This window comes from Photinus pyralis, unplaced genomic scaffold (genome assembly GCF_008802855.1).
Source record: "Photinus pyralis isolate 1611_PpyrPB1 unplaced genomic scaffold, Ppyr1.3 Ppyr1.4_LG1, whole genome shotgun sequence".
Taxonomy (NCBI): Eukaryota; Metazoa; Arthropoda; class Insecta; order Coleoptera; family Lampyridae; genus Photinus; species Photinus pyralis.
In genome coordinates this window covers 17,591,588-17,608,617 of record NW_022170249.1, presented here as the reverse complement: position 1 = coordinate 17,608,617, position 17,030 = coordinate 17,591,588, and the positions used below count along the sequence as shown (strand labels likewise).

The 17,030-nt window shown below is 34.0% G+C and overlaps 3 protein-coding genes across 4 annotated transcripts in view; 2 read left to right on the top strand and 1 right to left on the bottom strand.

Annotated features, from left to right (window-relative positions):
- LOC116174058 (monocarboxylate transporter 10-like) overlaps positions 1-15,770 on the bottom strand; it is a 78,112-nt gene extending 62,342 nt beyond the window's left edge. The window contains exon 1 of one of the 2 annotated variants that reach the window (XM_031491847.1): positions 15,526-15,770. The gene's annotated coding sequence lies outside the window, so the exon portion shown is untranslated. Of the gene's footprint in view, positions 1-15,515 lie in introns of both variants that reach the window. The other variant, XM_031491838.1, reaches the window with a different exon arrangement.
- Positions 5,743-6,411, top strand: LOC116177977 (cytochrome P450 6a8-like). Its single transcript, XM_031497219.1, has one exon. The coding sequence runs from the start codon at positions 5,743-5,745 to the stop codon at positions 6,409-6,411; it is 669 nt and encodes a 222-aa protein (XP_031353079.1).
- Positions 5,934-7,131, top strand: LOC116174088 (cytochrome P450 6B4-like). Its single transcript, XM_031491887.1, has 2 exons — positions 5,934-6,732; positions 6,780-7,131. The coding sequence occupies exons 1-2, from the start codon at positions 6,516-6,518 to the stop codon at positions 6,956-6,958; spliced, it is 396 nt and encodes a 131-aa protein (XP_031347747.1). The 5' UTR covers positions 5,934-6,515; the 3' UTR covers positions 6,959-7,131.
- Positions 15,771-17,030: the final 1,260 nt, after the last annotated feature.

The following is a 17,030-nucleotide window of genomic DNA, read 5'->3' as shown; positions in this document are numbered from 1 at the left end:
AAGCCGTGCTGATTATCATTAAGAAGGTTATTTGTTACGAAAAACGCCATTAATTTATCATTAACAATGATTTCAATAATTTTTGAGAAAGAAGAAACTAAGGTGATGGGTCTGTAATTTTGAAATTCACTTTTATCGTCTTTCTTAAAGAAGGGAAGTACTACTGCGTGTTTTAATTTGGTTGGAAATTTAGAGAATTTAAAAGTTAAATTTATTATATGAGTAAGAGGACTTAAAAGACTATCTTCACAAGTTTTTATTAGTCTGTTTGAAGAAAACCAGAAACCAGAAGCGCTAGAGTTTGAAAGTTTTTTTATAGCACCTTTTACGTCGTCTTTGCAAACTGGGCTTAAAAAGAATGTTTTACTATTTATGGGAATAAGTTTTTTGATATATTCTCTATCAACTTTATGACTAAATTTATTTTTTAAGTTGTTTGTACTTGAAATAAAGTAGTTATTGAAACTGTTTGCAAGTAATTCTCCAGTTATTTGCTGATGATTTTGTGTTATGCACATTTTTGTACTTACGGGTTCGTTACCTTTACGAGTGGAATTAATAATATTCCACCTGGCGTATAATTATGATCGATGAAAAAGCAGACTTTCAAATTCAATAATTTTTTTAAATTGAAGACACTAACGGAATGTAGGTAAATGTCGCATCAATTTTCAAAGATGTCATTGGGCTTTTTCTAATTTAATAATATCAACAATAAATTAATTAATGAATTAAGTAAATTAATTCATTTATTTGTAAATATATAAATGATTTATACAGAAGTAATTGTAATAAATGCTGATCACTGTATTAGTGTGCAAAAAAGAAAATGTTGATCAATTTTATGTGAAAAGCTTGTAAACATGACGGGTCGTATCTGGTTCATACGTGAGCGTGTTATACCTAGGACCATCATAGCCTAGAAGATTTGTACTGAGGACCACATATCAAAAAGATAAAGGAATGAATTATCTCAAGTGTGGCTAGGTAGTGATTCACACGCTGCAAATTCAAAAAGTATTGTTTAAGTTTAAATTTGAACTTATTGATATTAAATATCTTAAACTCATCAATAAATAAATTAACTAATTTCACGGCATTATAAATAAATGATCTTTTATACAAAGCGGTCCGGTGCTGTGGAATTGTAAATTGTGCATTATGCCTAGTATTGTGCGAGTGAGTACTGTGTCTTAAATTGAATTTGGACTTCAACTTACATGTACTATTGTTGTTTAAGAATTTGTGTACAAATGTACCCCTATGCAAGTGCCTTCTATTTGCCATGTTTAACCACCCAGATTCCTGAAATTTATGTGAAATGTGATGAATCTTTCTCACTCCATACACCAAACGGATACAGGAATTTTGCATCCTTTGAATACGTCTGCTAGTACACCAATCTAGACCACGGGCCGTTACTCCTTATTAACTCTATCTCTAAACGCTCTCTCCCAAACGCCATGAAAGCGCGCAGCATAGTTAACTTTTTTAATTTAGGTTCGTGCTATTTGAGTATGTCGAATGAGCAACTTTTTCAGTACTATATCTAGACGTTAAAGACAGAACCGGTCATATATTGCAAAACCAAAAGTCACATGTTGAGCTCTAAACTTGGAGGGGGTGCGTCGCCAACTATGTCATTGTGATTCCCCCTCCGAATTACCAAAACGGATTTTGATTTTTTTAAATATCTCGTTTATTTACTAAGATATGGGGGGTGGTAAGTTTTCAAATTGTCACCCTGTATATACATTTTAATGACAAGAACTCATTTTGAATCATTTTGCTCACATGAGCTCTAAACCGAAGTTGATTATCAAGTGTTAGTCCCAAATTATTTAGGTACTGTTTCAGTATCAGGTATTAAAATATTATTTATATACACACCACAATTAGTTTTCATATATTCAATATCTGTTTTCTTACCAAAAAATATAGAGCAACATTTACTAGGATTAAGTACAAGATTGAAATCGTTAGAACGCTGATTTATTCTGAGTAAGTCCTGGTTTAAATTATTTAACGCGGTAGATGCATTAACCTTCTCAAAAGAAGAGTATAATAAATTGTATGTCATCAGCGTATGCCACAATATTGCAACTTGAAACGCACCTTAGGATATCCGAAGTATAAATAATAAATAATAAGGGTCCAAGTACGGATCCTTGAGGAACTCCTTTAAGTATATTAGACTTACTTGAAAGTTTCTGGTTAACACGAATCGTAGGTACCGATTTTGTAAATAAGAAGAAATTATCTCATGCGTTTCTATTGAATCCAATGTAACACAAAATTGAACAAAGTAAATTATGATCAATCGTGTCGAAGGCTTTTGAATAATCGAGGAGAACAATTACAGACAATAAACCACGATCCCTTGCCATAAGCACATCTTGAGTAACTGTCGCAAGTGCAGTAGCAGTGCTATAATTCTTTCTAAAGCCACATTGCAAATGCACACTGTAATTCATAGCCAAAAACCACTGTTTACGCAATACGATTTATATGCAGGAATATTCTTACCCAGTTACTATTGATAACCTGCGCTATTTCAAAGCTATTCATTCAAAGGATAATTCTTACCTACATAGGACTATAACTAGCGAGCAGTTTCCGTAAGTTGCGTTTACCGCTTAGGTAACGGATATTCAGTTCCATGATATGCGGAACAAGAATAAAATGTACCTGCCCATTTTACTATAACTTGCTAGCAATAAAAACAATAAAAAGTTGCGGATTATTAAGGCAGTTTAAATCAACAATATATCGGACAATGAGGACGAATACACCCCTCTACAATCTGCATGTGACAATGTTATGGTCCATTGAATGCGTGTAAGCCTATTTTCATTAAGCATAAGATTTTAACTGTTCCTTGTATTTTCATATATAAAATTTTATGTCTAGTCAAAAAATATATCTTAAACAACACTGTTAATCCAAAAGATATTAATGGGTATAATACAAGGAGAAACCAGTTACCTGTACCTCGTCATAAAAAAAGTAGTTATGAAAGCACGACACTTTATTGTGGAATAAAGTTTTATAACAAACTGGACAATGCAACTAAACAGCTACCTCTGAAACAATTTAAAACTACAGTCAAAAATCTTCTTACATCAAAAGCATTTTACACCACACAAGAATATTTAATTGATCAATAAACAAAACATTCTATTTATAAACTTAGCTTGTTAATTACTTTTTATATATTTTATGTAGTTTGTACGTTTGTAATTTTAATACTATATGTTCCAATGTTTTTATGTGATTTTATCTTTATCTTTTATCTATTTATTTAATGTATATGTGCCCTAAGCTTACGATGCAGTTTTTAGCAGTTTTATTGTAACGTGATGTCTGACTTGTCCTACATTCAAAAATGGATATATTGGATCAATAAAGATTCTGATTATGATTATGATTATGTTAGTTTTGACGATGTAATGAAATTGCACTTACATGGTTTTTTTTACAAATAAACAGAGTGTTTGCGAGTTATTTTGTTCTACATTAAATTCACCCTTATATTTTAGTAGAAACTGATCGAATTTTCGAGATGAGACGAGACTAACTACGAGTTTTTGCGGGCAAGTGATTATCAAACCTGTACTCTTATCTATACCAGCTTACTCAAATAATGGTAATTGTCTATGCTGGAAAAACAAAAATTGGTTATAATAGATCTCGCGGATTGCTTTATATTAAAAGCAGTTGGCTCTTATTGTATTTTCACAAGTTTATGGCATTAAGTCCAACCGTTTCTAGGTATAGGTGCAGTGACTCAATTTAGAACAGTGGTGACAACCGGGTATCTCGTTTTTGATTGGTCGCAGGTTCCGGTCGCCATATTGGGGCTAAAATGCTATACTTTGATAAAGGTTCTTGCGATATTCTGTGAATAAAGCTGCTGCTTTAGGTAACATGTATCTTGCGGGCATATGACATATCCTAATACAGTCACTGCAGGCATAGGCAGTTACATATTACCGCGTAGTAGACCATAAAAGTACGATTTTACAAAATAACATGGGCATATCATCTTTAAGTTTTAAATAACGAAGAATTTAGTGAGACTTTCCTACCTAGTTACATTACCAAATGTATTTTATGAAAGCTAGTATTTTTTAGCTGCAGAATGCTAGAGAAAGTCCTTAAAAAACGCATAACAGAAAAAATCGTTTCGTGATTAGCAGATAGATAAGGAAGGTCATTATTGTTTACTTGTCATGCCTTCGTAGTGCCTTTTACATGCTCTATACCATTTTTGGATAGTGTGGCGAGACCAAACGAGACGAGACGAGACGAGACTGAACCAAGCCGAGACGAGACTTTGACTTGGTCTCGTCTCATCTCGTCTCGCGGCAACACTAGAAACTGCCGCTTTACCAACCATACCCTGCAGATTTCAAAAAAATTCATCAGTAGGCAAAGCTCAGGGTATTGTTCATGCTTGAGGAAGATCTCTGCTATTTTTATTCATTTATCCTTATCTTTGACCTCTTTGTTAATAAATAGTCATTCGAAACAACAACAACTGAGTGCATTGAAATAACGCGAAAACCGAATTACAAAGTACACTTAACCCCATTTTTAATTAAGTAAATAAATTAAAAATTAATATATCGGTACAGTTTCGATATTGCCAGTTATTGTCAGAAGAGCAAAATTTCGATTCGGTACGGATGTAACTTTTTTTACATCATTTTCAAATGCGAATTTTCCATTTGAATATAAATAATGTAGAGCTTTTTTACAAGTTACATTTTTTTTAACAAAGCTTTATTTTCAGTCTAGTTTAATTGTTTACAGTTTAATGAAGAACAATATAACCATAAAATGGCAATTGTAATAGAAGCATTTTGTTATTCATTTTCAAATTAATTCCAAAAAAGTTGTTACTATTTTGAAAACCGCAAATCCATCACTATTTTAGTTTTGTTAGTTTTGATCTATATCTAATGTTGAGAAGTGAATTAGGTATAGATACATTTTCTAATGGTATTCAGTAACAAATAAATTAGTGCTTAATATCGACTTTTAAAGGGAAGGGAAGGAATTTGTAAAGTTGTTTTTAACGTTTTGAAGCACAAAGATAGACTTATACAAAAAATTTGTTATGCCTGTAAAAAATGTTGCACCCCGTTATGGAAATCTATATAGGTTTACTTAATGGATGCGTTTTTTAATTTTCATAAAAGTTCAATAAAGTGTAATCTGGAGTGTAATTTAGAATTATTCTCCTTTTGGAGGAATTTTTCTAAAGAAATGTGATGGTTTTGTCCGTTCATCCATCCGTCTTTTCCTTGCAGAAAATGTAGGTCTTTTAAAATACTCTTAAATTGGCTATCAAAATTTATTTTTAGTTTACTCTATACAGCATTAGTATCACAAAATCCAAAGGAAATGAAATTTTCTGTCTTTCTAGGTGCTCCATAACCGAGGTGAAAAAACATAATGTTGATTTACATCTATCTAACGTCCATCGTTCTCGCCATTTACTTCTATGTTAATTATCATTGCTTAAAATATTGGAAAAGAAGAGGGGTTGCGACACTAGAGCCACAGTTTTTCTTTGGTAATGCAAAATCGGTAATACTCCAAAGAGAGCACGTTGGTATAGCATTAAAAAACGTTTACAAGCATTGCCGACAACGGCAACTACCATTTTTCGGTTACTACATATTTACAACCCCTATTCTCATTCTGTGTGATTTGGATTTGGTACGCAAAATAATGATGACCGACTTCGATCACTTTCAAGATCGAGTATTTTATCGAAATGACGAGGAGCCACTTTCGCTACACTTGGTATCAATTGACGGCGCAAGATGGAAGGAGAACCGTACAAAATACGCGCCCCTTTTTGGAACTCTGAAGGTTAAACTGCTATATGATAAGGTGTCGAAATGTGTGGAGAGGTTTACAGACCAGCTACACGAAATGCCTCAACCGATTGAAATAGATGGATTCGTTAGCAGAATAGCCCTCGACGTTATTGCTTGCTGCTTATTTGAAACTACAAGCGAGTTTATGGAGAAGAATCGAGAGGAAATTTTGCAGTACGCCGAAGGATTTTGGAAGCTTTCCACGTCAGAGGCATTTATGCGATTAATGGTAATTTTGTTGCCGAATATGGTATTGGGGACAAAAATCAAGACAATGTCCGATAAAAAAAAGAATTTGTTTTTAAGTAAAGTTGCTGCAATTCTGCAAGAAGGGCGTCATGAAGAATACAATTTTATGCGTATGTTACAAGCCGAAAGCGATGACTTGGCTCTAGAAAACGTAGCGGCTAACTGGTGGATTTTTTTTATCGCTGGTTATAGAACTATCGCGTCCATAATCATATTTTGCCTCTACGAGTTAGCGATGAATCAAAGTTACCTAATGCTATTGGTCACATGAGGTTTTTAGATCAGTGTCCTAAAGGTAAACATTATTTTAATCCTTAAGTAAAGCTTATCTATTGTACTCTACCAGAAACATTGCGAAAGTATCCAGCGTCCACAATGATACGAAGACAATGCACTAAGGAATACAGAGTTGTCGGAACTTCCCTAACCTTAAACAGGGGAGATAACGTGTATATTTCAACTTTAGGAATCCACAGTGATCCGAATCTATACCCCGATCCTGAAAAATTTCTACCGGAAAGATTTGCTGAAGGACACTCACGGCATCCATGCGCCTATATTCCGTTCGGAGCTGGTCCTCGTTCCTGCATGGGTAATATAAGTTAAACTGTTACCCCAAGTGTTATTATTACCATTCAGGTCAACGATTCGCATTCATGGAAGCTAAAATTGTGGTGGCAAAGATTTTGAAAGATTTTCACATAAGTGTGAACGATATTACCGATTCGGAACCCTTACCAATGGATCCCAAAGCGTTTGAGTTACAAACTGCAAACGGAATTTGGATGAATTTTCAAAAGAAATCAAGTATTCGATAAGCAGTTTAGGGGGAAATTGTGATAATTGTAAGCTAGTGCGGCTTATCTGACCGCGTCATACAAGAAGCGATTTGATCTTCTTCCATCAGAGCTGAATTTATGTTTATTGTACACAAACAATCCTAACAAGTGCATAAAAAAGGAAGACGCCTATTGATAACCACAGCTTTTCTGCCGAAATGCTTATAACACGAATAAAATTATAGGGTTATTAATAACACAGATACTACCAGGAGCAGTAGAAAAAAATCAAATTCCGGAGAAGTTGGCCAGCCAGTAAAAATTTTAACAAGTTCACAAACTTTGCGAGAAAAGCTACGACATAAAATTAATTTGTAAAGTTGTGAAAAAAAACAATGGTTCGCGAAGATCAAAAGCGTTTTGATGCTAATGTTCGTTCATGTGCCGTTGTCATTACTCATAATGTCTTTATTTAAATGCAAAATTAGCATACAATAATACCCTTATATGCATACTATATGGCAATATGATTATATACAACGTACTTAATAGAATAAGTAGATTTCACTAATTTGCATAATTATCTATTATATATATTGTTATAATAATAAATGCAAATAAAACAGGTATATAATGAACATATGATAGACAAATATATTATCAGTATCGCATGGTAAAGCGTACCTTATTTAATTTCGAAATTTAAGGCAGTTTTGTTGATTTTGTCTTTATAGTCCTCACTAAACTCGGGCTAAATTACCTATTTATTTTGTGTGGTATTTTGTTATTGCAAATAAATTAAAAATTAATAGTATTATATAGTCTAAATGCGCCATTTCAGTGATCAATTTTTATATTTAATATGCCAATTTTGATTGATGACATTATTTGCGCTGAAAAGATTTAACAGTTACACTTGAGCTAGTATAGAGGCATTTAAAATTCTAAAGGGTCAAATTCACTTATTTTTCTCCTTATGATTGTCCCGAAGAGAAGATGCTGCGATTACCCTGTCGTTAGTGTAAAGTGTTTTCATTGAAAATTGTAATTTTCGTGTACTGTGTACGGATACCTTTTATTTGGATTACAATTCCACAAGTAATGTCTTAATTTTAGTCTATTTGTAATAATTGTTTGTGCTTGTGTACCATTTTCCTTTTGTGTGTTACGATTAAATCGCACTTATGTAATTTTCACATTAATCTCCGTGTGTTTCATTCACAACGTCTTTTCTAGTTTACCTGTGTTGTTATTGGATGCTTACCCCAAGGTCCATTTTAATTATTCAGAATTTTGCAGATCAGTTTGGAGTTTAATTTGTTTTGTTTAATTTGATTAATTGAACCACTATCTGTTAGAAGTTAACAGGTTAACTGAGAGCAGAGTCGAATCTCTCCTCTGTGCTGGGGAGATGTTTTGTGCCGTTAATAAGTGAAGGGAAAGAGCTAGGTAGGTTTTTGTAAAGACTTTCGTAAAGACTTTAAATCATTTAGATTGGTTTTAGTTAATAAGCCTCCTCGAGACTTAGGAGACCGTTATGAACTCTTAAAGCTTTCGCATGTCGTTGAGGGCTCATAAAGGTTCCTTAAAAGTCTTAAGGTTTTTCAAAGCTGACTTTTCAGTCTCTTAAACTTTAAAACTTTAGCTTTCAAAATTTCTCAAAAATAAACGTTTTTAAACGTCCGGTTGTTAAAGAGGGAAGAGACCTCAAGAGCTCTAAAAGGTTCTGGACCACTTGAAATTTCGTTTGCTGTTCTTGGCAGACGTTTACGACATTTAAAGCCTCCTAGAGATTTCTAAAAACCCAGAAAAACTTCTAAGGCCCAATAAAGGCTCTCTTCAGGACAAAGCTCTTTAATACCTTTAAAGCGTATTATTAATGCCATTAGACCTCTATTGTTTTTAAGACTCTCAAAGCCTCTAAGACATCCTGCAGGCTCTTGAAAGGTTTTGGAGCTTTGGAACTTATAAAAGCTCTTTATACGCTCTTCTTAAAAAAGGTTCAAGTATTTTCGTCGAAAAACAACATTTAAAAATTCATTTTATGGTAAATCGGGTGCGTAGAATCCAAAAAGGGCCACGGACTCGTCCTCGGGCCTTCCTTTAATTCATTAAAAGGAAATGGTCCCCTTCTGAACGCCGTAAGTTTTTAGCGAATTTTCAACTCATGTTGGAAGGCGCTTATATTACCACTTTCTCCATCCGCCCGTACGCTACGGCTTTCAAGATGTTTAGTTCGTTCTTTTTGCACTCGGTAGCTAATAGCTCTGTCGATTGAGACAAGAATAATCTTGACTATTAACTTATGGAGATACTTTTTGAAATTTTAACCAAGGATTCTTCTAGTAAAAGCACACATATCGCATATTTTAAACATCAGAAATATAAATGTCTTATTTTCCTTTGTACTCATAAATAGTCCACCATGTCACTTTGTACTGATCAATTCAAGCTAATGTTCCTCGCCTTAAGGCTTAAAACCGACTTAATTTTTGGCTAATGAATTTTTTTCGAAAAGACGAGGGAGGGATGAGAGCACGTAGTGTTAACATATCAGCTATCTGCGACTTATTTACTTGAGTTGATATCTCAAGGAATAAAGCAGTTGCGAGTCTTTTACTAGGGACAAGTAGGATTTTTGGTCATTATTCGGCCAAGGAACATCAACTGTTTAAATTACCTTTTTCAGTAAGTGGTATTGATGGTACCAAGAAAGAATACCAGCCAAAGACACCTTTTTCATTTGCAGAAAGCGACCTGAGGAGATTTTTTACGTAGAAACCTTGCTTTAATCGTCTGTTTTTTTAAACGGGGATTCTGATGCAGGTATAAACAATAGTATAATAAGAGACAAGTGTATAATTTAGTCTTTAAAACACGAGCAACGAGTTTAAATTACATAAAAATTACAGAAAATTAAGTGCATAATAATTAAATCAATGCTAAAAAGATCGAATGAGGTAATAGTTTCGTTGGCTGTCTTAATTATATTGTGATAATTGACATGAAATACCAAATTTTCATATTAAGGTCACGCACGTATGAGAAGCGACCTTTCATCACGAAGAGATCTCAAGATATACACAGAATGTGGGCTTACTTGTCCCGAGGCGGTAAGCTAAAACATATTGAAAGATCAGCTCGCACTTACGAAATTTAAAGTAAAAGTTTACCATCCTTTCCGAACTATCGCTTATGCATTATTAAGAAACCCCTTAGAGCGACACACGGACTTTGCGTAGAGAAGTAATATATTTCAAACAGTTATCTGCGAAAGTACATTCAGCAACTAGTGAGATCCGCCAGAAATCAACGATTTTGTGCTAATTGTCACCTAATTTTAAATACTTTAGCAAAGTGGTGCTTTTGGGAAGCTAAACTACAAGGGTAGAAAAGCTAGTACGTACTTAATACCTCAGTCTGTTTTAAAGCTCACAATTCTGTTCAATTTTGTGTGTATTATTGCATTCACCTTCATGTTCCCAATAGGGGTCTTTGTTAACGCTTAAATCCTTCCCTTATACATGAGTTACGTAAATTCCAAAATACGTACATAGGGATACGAATATATCCTGTTCGAGGGAGACTTTGATACATTGTTGGATAATTTTGTAGAATAAAATTTATTAACAGTTCCTTTCCCGACCTAGCTTAGAATTTCACAGAAAGGACACTGTATGCCTCATTGTTAATTTATCGCCTTGTACGTTGCCCCTAATTTTATGTTGGCTTTTAATCTTAAAGGCAAGTTCATAAATATTTACCTTGGCATAATACCATAAGTAAAAAATCAAGTGCATCCAAACTGTGACACTCACTATACTCCCATCCATATGCTCCCATCGTAGCCACTGCTGAAAACTCATGCGGGTCCTAAGGTATCAGTAAGTTTGATCCCGATGTCCCTTATTCGAATTTGTAATTCTCTTGCCATCGGTAAACGAGTAGTGGCGGAAAACTTTTGAGGTAGAAGCAGAAGTAAAAATAATAAACATCAAACATTTTTAAAGTGGTAACCGCCCCTCCTAAGAAGATGAAATATATGATGTGAAAATAGAGTTAAATTTTACGTATTCCATAATTTATTTCTTAATTTTGCAGAAACTGGGTTTTTTAGAAAATCTTAAATAAAACGAAAAGCATAACAGATAGGTATAGGGAATGTGATCGATGTAGATTTTTTTCCACATTTGAAAGTGCAAAAAAAATAAAGCTGGTTTCATTTAAAAAAGCATCTTTTTAAAGCTTGAAGCTATCAAATTTGATCATTTGTTTTAAAACGCCCTGTAGACAAGCGACAAAATTGAAATCATTCGCATGTAGCATCACGTCAGAATTGCTGGTTTTGGAAGATTTTTTGAAATTCAAGTCAACGGAGCCATAGGTACAGGCGATAAAGAAAAGCAGTCAAAGGTCAAAATAGGGAAATGTGGCATCAAACGACGTAATTTTCATGTAGATTTCGAAAATGCAACAAAACATAGCGTGTTCTATTTAAAATAACAAAGTTGCTATCCGGAAGAGAAACAATCATGAAATTTTCTTTCGATTCGTCATGAAAATCTATGTTGGTATGCAAATTTTCAGATTTAAGTATTAATGGAAGTCTAAATACTATTAGATAACGATTTCCGTGAAACAGCCTGCATAATTAGAATGGAACTTCAACAATATTTAAAAAGAACTTTAATGTGACCCAGATTTGATTTTATGATCGTCGTTTTGGACTTTTTGTCAAATTTACAAATTTTTCGGTGTAGGAACAAAACTGATAAATGAGAAATAAAGCGCGTTAACACGCCGCCTCTAGAAACCGTCGAGATAGAGCATGAGAGGAGCAATCTCCACTATTCTTACCTATGTATACAAAACCGAGCGAACGCTTGTTTGTGCAAAACAATCCGTTGCGACAAATTATTGACAAGTATATAATCACAGTTGTGCATGTAATTTGTTTATACGAGGGGCTCATAACATTATGAACATATCGGCTACCGGTAAAACGGTTTACGACAATTAATTCAAGCGTCTGTTTCTTGTGTATGTCATTTATTACCTGAATAACTCAAATTTCAACTAATTAAACCATTTTTGCTAGAGGTTTTTTTTTATATTCCTGAAGAGGTCGATTTACGCGGGTTTATCCGGGGAACAAATTTATGTGCTCCTTATAATCTTTTGTGGGGGTTTTTAAATTTTTTATTTAGCATCCCGGGGATGTGTAAGTGTATTTTTCTGAAGCTACTGTAGAAACAATTACTTTCGACGAAAAATGATGAGGGAAATGTAATTTTCCTCTCTCGTGAGGAAAGTAAAAAACAATGGCTGCGTTAATCTTAATAATGATATTTAAAATTGAAACATACCCGTATCCACAAGTATATTGCGATGCGTCAAAATTCATTATTGCATACGATAAGTTTTCACTTTGATAAAATAAAAAAAATAAAATAATTTGAAAACAAATTGGTTTTTACGTACCTACCAAATTTGATACCAAATTGTTCATACATCTACCAACAATTATGAAACCTAAGTGAACTAATTAAGTTCGAATAAAAAAATTATCATAATCCTCGTGTGAGACCGAAGGAATTTCAGCGCAATTTTATGTGGCAGATCAGTATTCTATTTGCCACTTCTGACGCCCCCACAGTCATATAGATGCGCAGGTGTAGTAAATCCCTCCACAAAATAGTATTTAATTTTTGGGGCAGTTCGCTTTTACGAAACTTTAAAACGAGTGAAAAAAATCTCACTGGAAGGTAGGCGATTTCGCCTAACAACATCAGTTGGAAAACAATGGGACGAAAACTGTAGAAGAGGATGGGAAAAAAACTGAAAAATCACCATGTTAGTATAACACGCTCTGAGATGGCGCCCAGATGTCGCCTACCCCACATCATGTAGCCCCTTCCCTAAAGTTGTTAATTAGACGACCCTGGTAGGTAGTAGGTACACGTACACTCCTCATCTTTCTACAAGCGTTCTTCCACGGACGTGTATTAGCTGCTAGCCAGCCGGCCAGCCAAAGTCAGATTAAAAGCTACCTTTTTACAAATAAATTTGCAAAAATGCGCAAAAATTGGAAAAGATTGATATTTTTCGTATTCATATGAAGCACTATTATGAGCTGTAAATGTTTATGATAATACTATAAAGAAAGAAAGTTTCTGTTCAAACACATAAATAATGTTACTGACGTCGTTTTTGGAGTTCTTTCGTTTTGTGGGCATCTTCTTCAATAGGGACTATAATTTCTTTTTATTTCATGAAAGAGTATAGACAATAAACTTTTGAAGGACAATTTTCATGTGAAAAAAGAAGTTTTTGGTCGAATTAAACGAATATTTCGGAAACCTCCATATTTATTATATTGAAAAAATTTGTAGTTAATTGAATCATAAACTAGCATATTTCAACCAAGTCTCGTTAAAAAATATCATTTTTCCGGAAATGAAGAATAAAAAGCAGAAAATACAGTTTTTCCGCGAATTTTTCGGATATTTTGAGGTTATGTGAGAAAGTGACTGCAAAAAAAGTTTTTCACGATCTACAACTTTTCCATTGAACACTGTTGTCTCTGTATTCTCAACTTTTACCGGAAATTGCAGTAATACGATTTTCACCCTCCCAAAGGTCCCACTCTCCCGCTTATGTATTTATTTTTTTTTGTATTTGTTATAGACCATTTTAACATATCCACTTGGCGAAGATCCATTAGCAATTTTCTTTTGTAAAAAGTCCAATTTGCCTGGACTAAGTAATGAAATTTATAAATTGTATTCGGAGAGTAGATTTACTCTATCAAACTTTTTGGGAGACTTGCTCTCAAGTCATGTTACTCTTTTGTTGTGCAAACGTCCCTCACAATCACATATTTAGGATCTTAACAGGGACTTTCTGGAATACATTCTAAAAATACTACAAGACACGTCAACTTTAGGTATGAAGAGGATATATCTTCAAAGATAAAACTAGCGCACTAAAAATTCCAGCAACCAATAGCATTAGTACCTTCAAAAATCCTTCCCTATATATTAATTAAAACCGTAATTTTTTCAAATTACCATTTACTTTGCAAGATATTCCACATTCAACTGGGAAACTCGCTTGCTGTTAGAATTTAAACTGAAAATTCAAATTTAAACTTGTTTAACACTAGAAGTAGTGTTCTTGAAATTTTAAATTTGAAGTAGTGATTATGCAGAACCTTTTAAAAATCCATCTAGAACAGTAAAATAGAATCATGGATGAATTGCGACTTGTAACAAAGAAAAGTTCAGAAAGAATTATGGGCCTTGAGAATTTGACCCTCATTTCTTGGGCTGTGACTATTGCATTTAAATACACGGAACTGTTACTAAAATTCGTTCAAAACTGGAGATCTGTTAGAGGTGCGAGCAGGGGTGCGAGTCTATACTAAAAAAATATATAAAAATTCAGTATGAGTATGCTTGCTTTTTCCGGTAATAATATCTTATAGTCAATGGACATTAAACCCCTCATTTAGGGCACATTCCATTCAACCCTAAATAAAGAGACAACAAATTTCTTATTTTTTCAATCGAAACCTGCGTTATTTCGCAATCTAAATTAGGCTAGTTTTCTTTCTGTGCTTATTTCAGAACGCAACTTAATAGGGGTGCAAACAATTGACATAAAATGCTTTATCTCCAAGTAAAAATTTTACTTTTCCGATTCAGTATTGCAACAATTTTAGCGAAAACTGCTAAAATTTCTTTTTAAGAGCACAAAAACAGGACTGTCCTTTCGATTCTGTTGATCGTCTCTGAAAACATGAATAAACTGCCGTACATACTCGTGTTTATGGCAAGATATAAAGAATTCGGGCTTGTATAAAAGCTTTAGATCAACCCGAAAATGCTCTTTTAAAGGTTTTCTCGTGAACTGACAGCGTTCCACACAATATTTGAAAATTTCCCTTCTACGTGCGCCGCTTCCGAAATTACGAAAGAATGAAAACAACAAAAGTCGACGTTTTGCTTAAGTATTAATTCACCGTATTCGTTTATTCGATTTTGCTCATTCAGCTAATTGTACATTTAAATTTCGGGGATTAAAATTAAATTTGGGCTTTATCGCAATTTCAAGCGGACTTTTTCTAGTACAGAATGTATTTGACTTGCAAATGAAAAATAAAAGATATGCGTCAAACTTTTTATCAAAATTTTATATGTCGCGGAAAGGGTTGTAAAAGTTCGCATACAGATTTGCAAGAAGTCTGGCAACATTATTATAGTCATGTGTTGTCTCTTGTCAGAGATGTAGTTCAGCATCAAAAACCCATTAACGGTATTTGTAAAATTAAGAAAAATGGCAACCTTAAATAAGGTTAACAGAGCACGTGATACTACGGCAAAAATGATTAATAAATCATTCAGTTCAAGAGAAAGTATATAAGTAATCATGGCACACTTCGATTTTCAATTAATTTGGGTAAAAAGCGACGAGTACAAATCGGTCAATTACACTTGGCAAATTGTTAGCCCATAGTGCTTTTAGTCGGAATATTTATTGGTTTGAACAAAAAAGTACTGGCTGCACATATTTCCGACAATAAACATATCTTTACCATTTCGTACATTAAAGCTCCATTTAATTTTTTTTTTTCATAAATCACTCACTAACATCCTAGTTTGGTGTTTGCGAAAATGCATAACTGTAACACGAAACGGGTGGTTTTTCTTCTTAACGGGATGAAATGCACGAAACACGTGGAGGATTATAACCCAGGTTAAAGGGTTGGTGGTTGAATCGATATTAATACACGCAACGCGAGCACGGAAGTCGTTCAAAGACTGGCAGGGAATGTGCTCCGATATTTAACTCGTACACCGGCTTTACTGCTACTGCTTATGAAACCGCCTCCTTCAAGACAGATACGCGCAGATTATCATTCTTTTGTGGACCAATTTATATATCGCGAAAGCTTTGTTACGTCCCCAATTGCAGGAACCATCCTCAGCTCCCACTTTACTAATTAATCGTATTACCATAAAGCTTCATTTGTGAATGGTAGAAAAAAGTTCAAAATTAGAAATTCTACTCAGTTAATAAAGCTTCGGCTGCCATAATAAATTAGTATTAAGTACCGGGTTGCGGTTTTCCTCTTCACTTTTATAATCAAACTCGATGTAATTTGCACTCTAAAATTTTCTCGGCCTATAAACGCGCCTTCCGCCTAATCCTTTGTTCGAACATTTTCATTCTCGAAACTTCGCCTTTATGACAAATTGTCTTTTTGTATAAGTTGGGATCGTGTTAAATAATGCGATGTCGACAATTTCCTCAGATTAATTCTTTCGATTACTTGCGTTTAATTAATTTTCTTTTAGTGCGTTGAGTAGCTGCATTTGAAAGCTAATTTATCTCGCACCTCACACACTCACCCCTAATGCTAGAGATCATACTTCTCTAGTTGACCACAAAGTTTTAGTAAGACAGTAATAACACAGGCATTACTAAATAGAAGGAGAGAGCACTGTCCCTCTGCCAAAATTTAAACTCCAATGTAAAAATTTCACTTTACCTTTCGAGTTTCCGTTTCTCCGCCGCTTTTCATTGCTGCAATGTTTCTTATCTATTCAAGTTTTGTGGTAGGTTGTACATTTCCTTTTCCTTTCTTCATTTTACTATTCGCAAAACCCTACACGGTGTTGAGGTTGGGGCCGAGGTTGAGACTTTTAACTTCATGTCAAGATATTTTATCTTTATTGTCTTTATTGTTAACTTTCCAGCTCAATTACCATAGTAACAACGTGTGTAACACAAAATAAAAAAAAAATAAATCCAAAAAATGATCGAAGTGGCCAATTTTAATACAAAAATAACTCTTGCAACTTTAATCCTGTGCTAGACGATAACCCCCTCCCCCCCCCCCCCACACACACATTTTTAATGGATGGATCAAATGGCAGAGAAGGGGTTTTCATTAATTAGACAACCGTATTTATTTTTTTAAATCGATCGATTAGTTATCAAACAAATCGCGCTACAAATTAATAAGTTCCCTTCTTCTCTTTTTGATTTCGTAGTGTCCCCTGGAGCAATTTTATATTAAATTCTGGTGTATATTGTAACAGGTAGT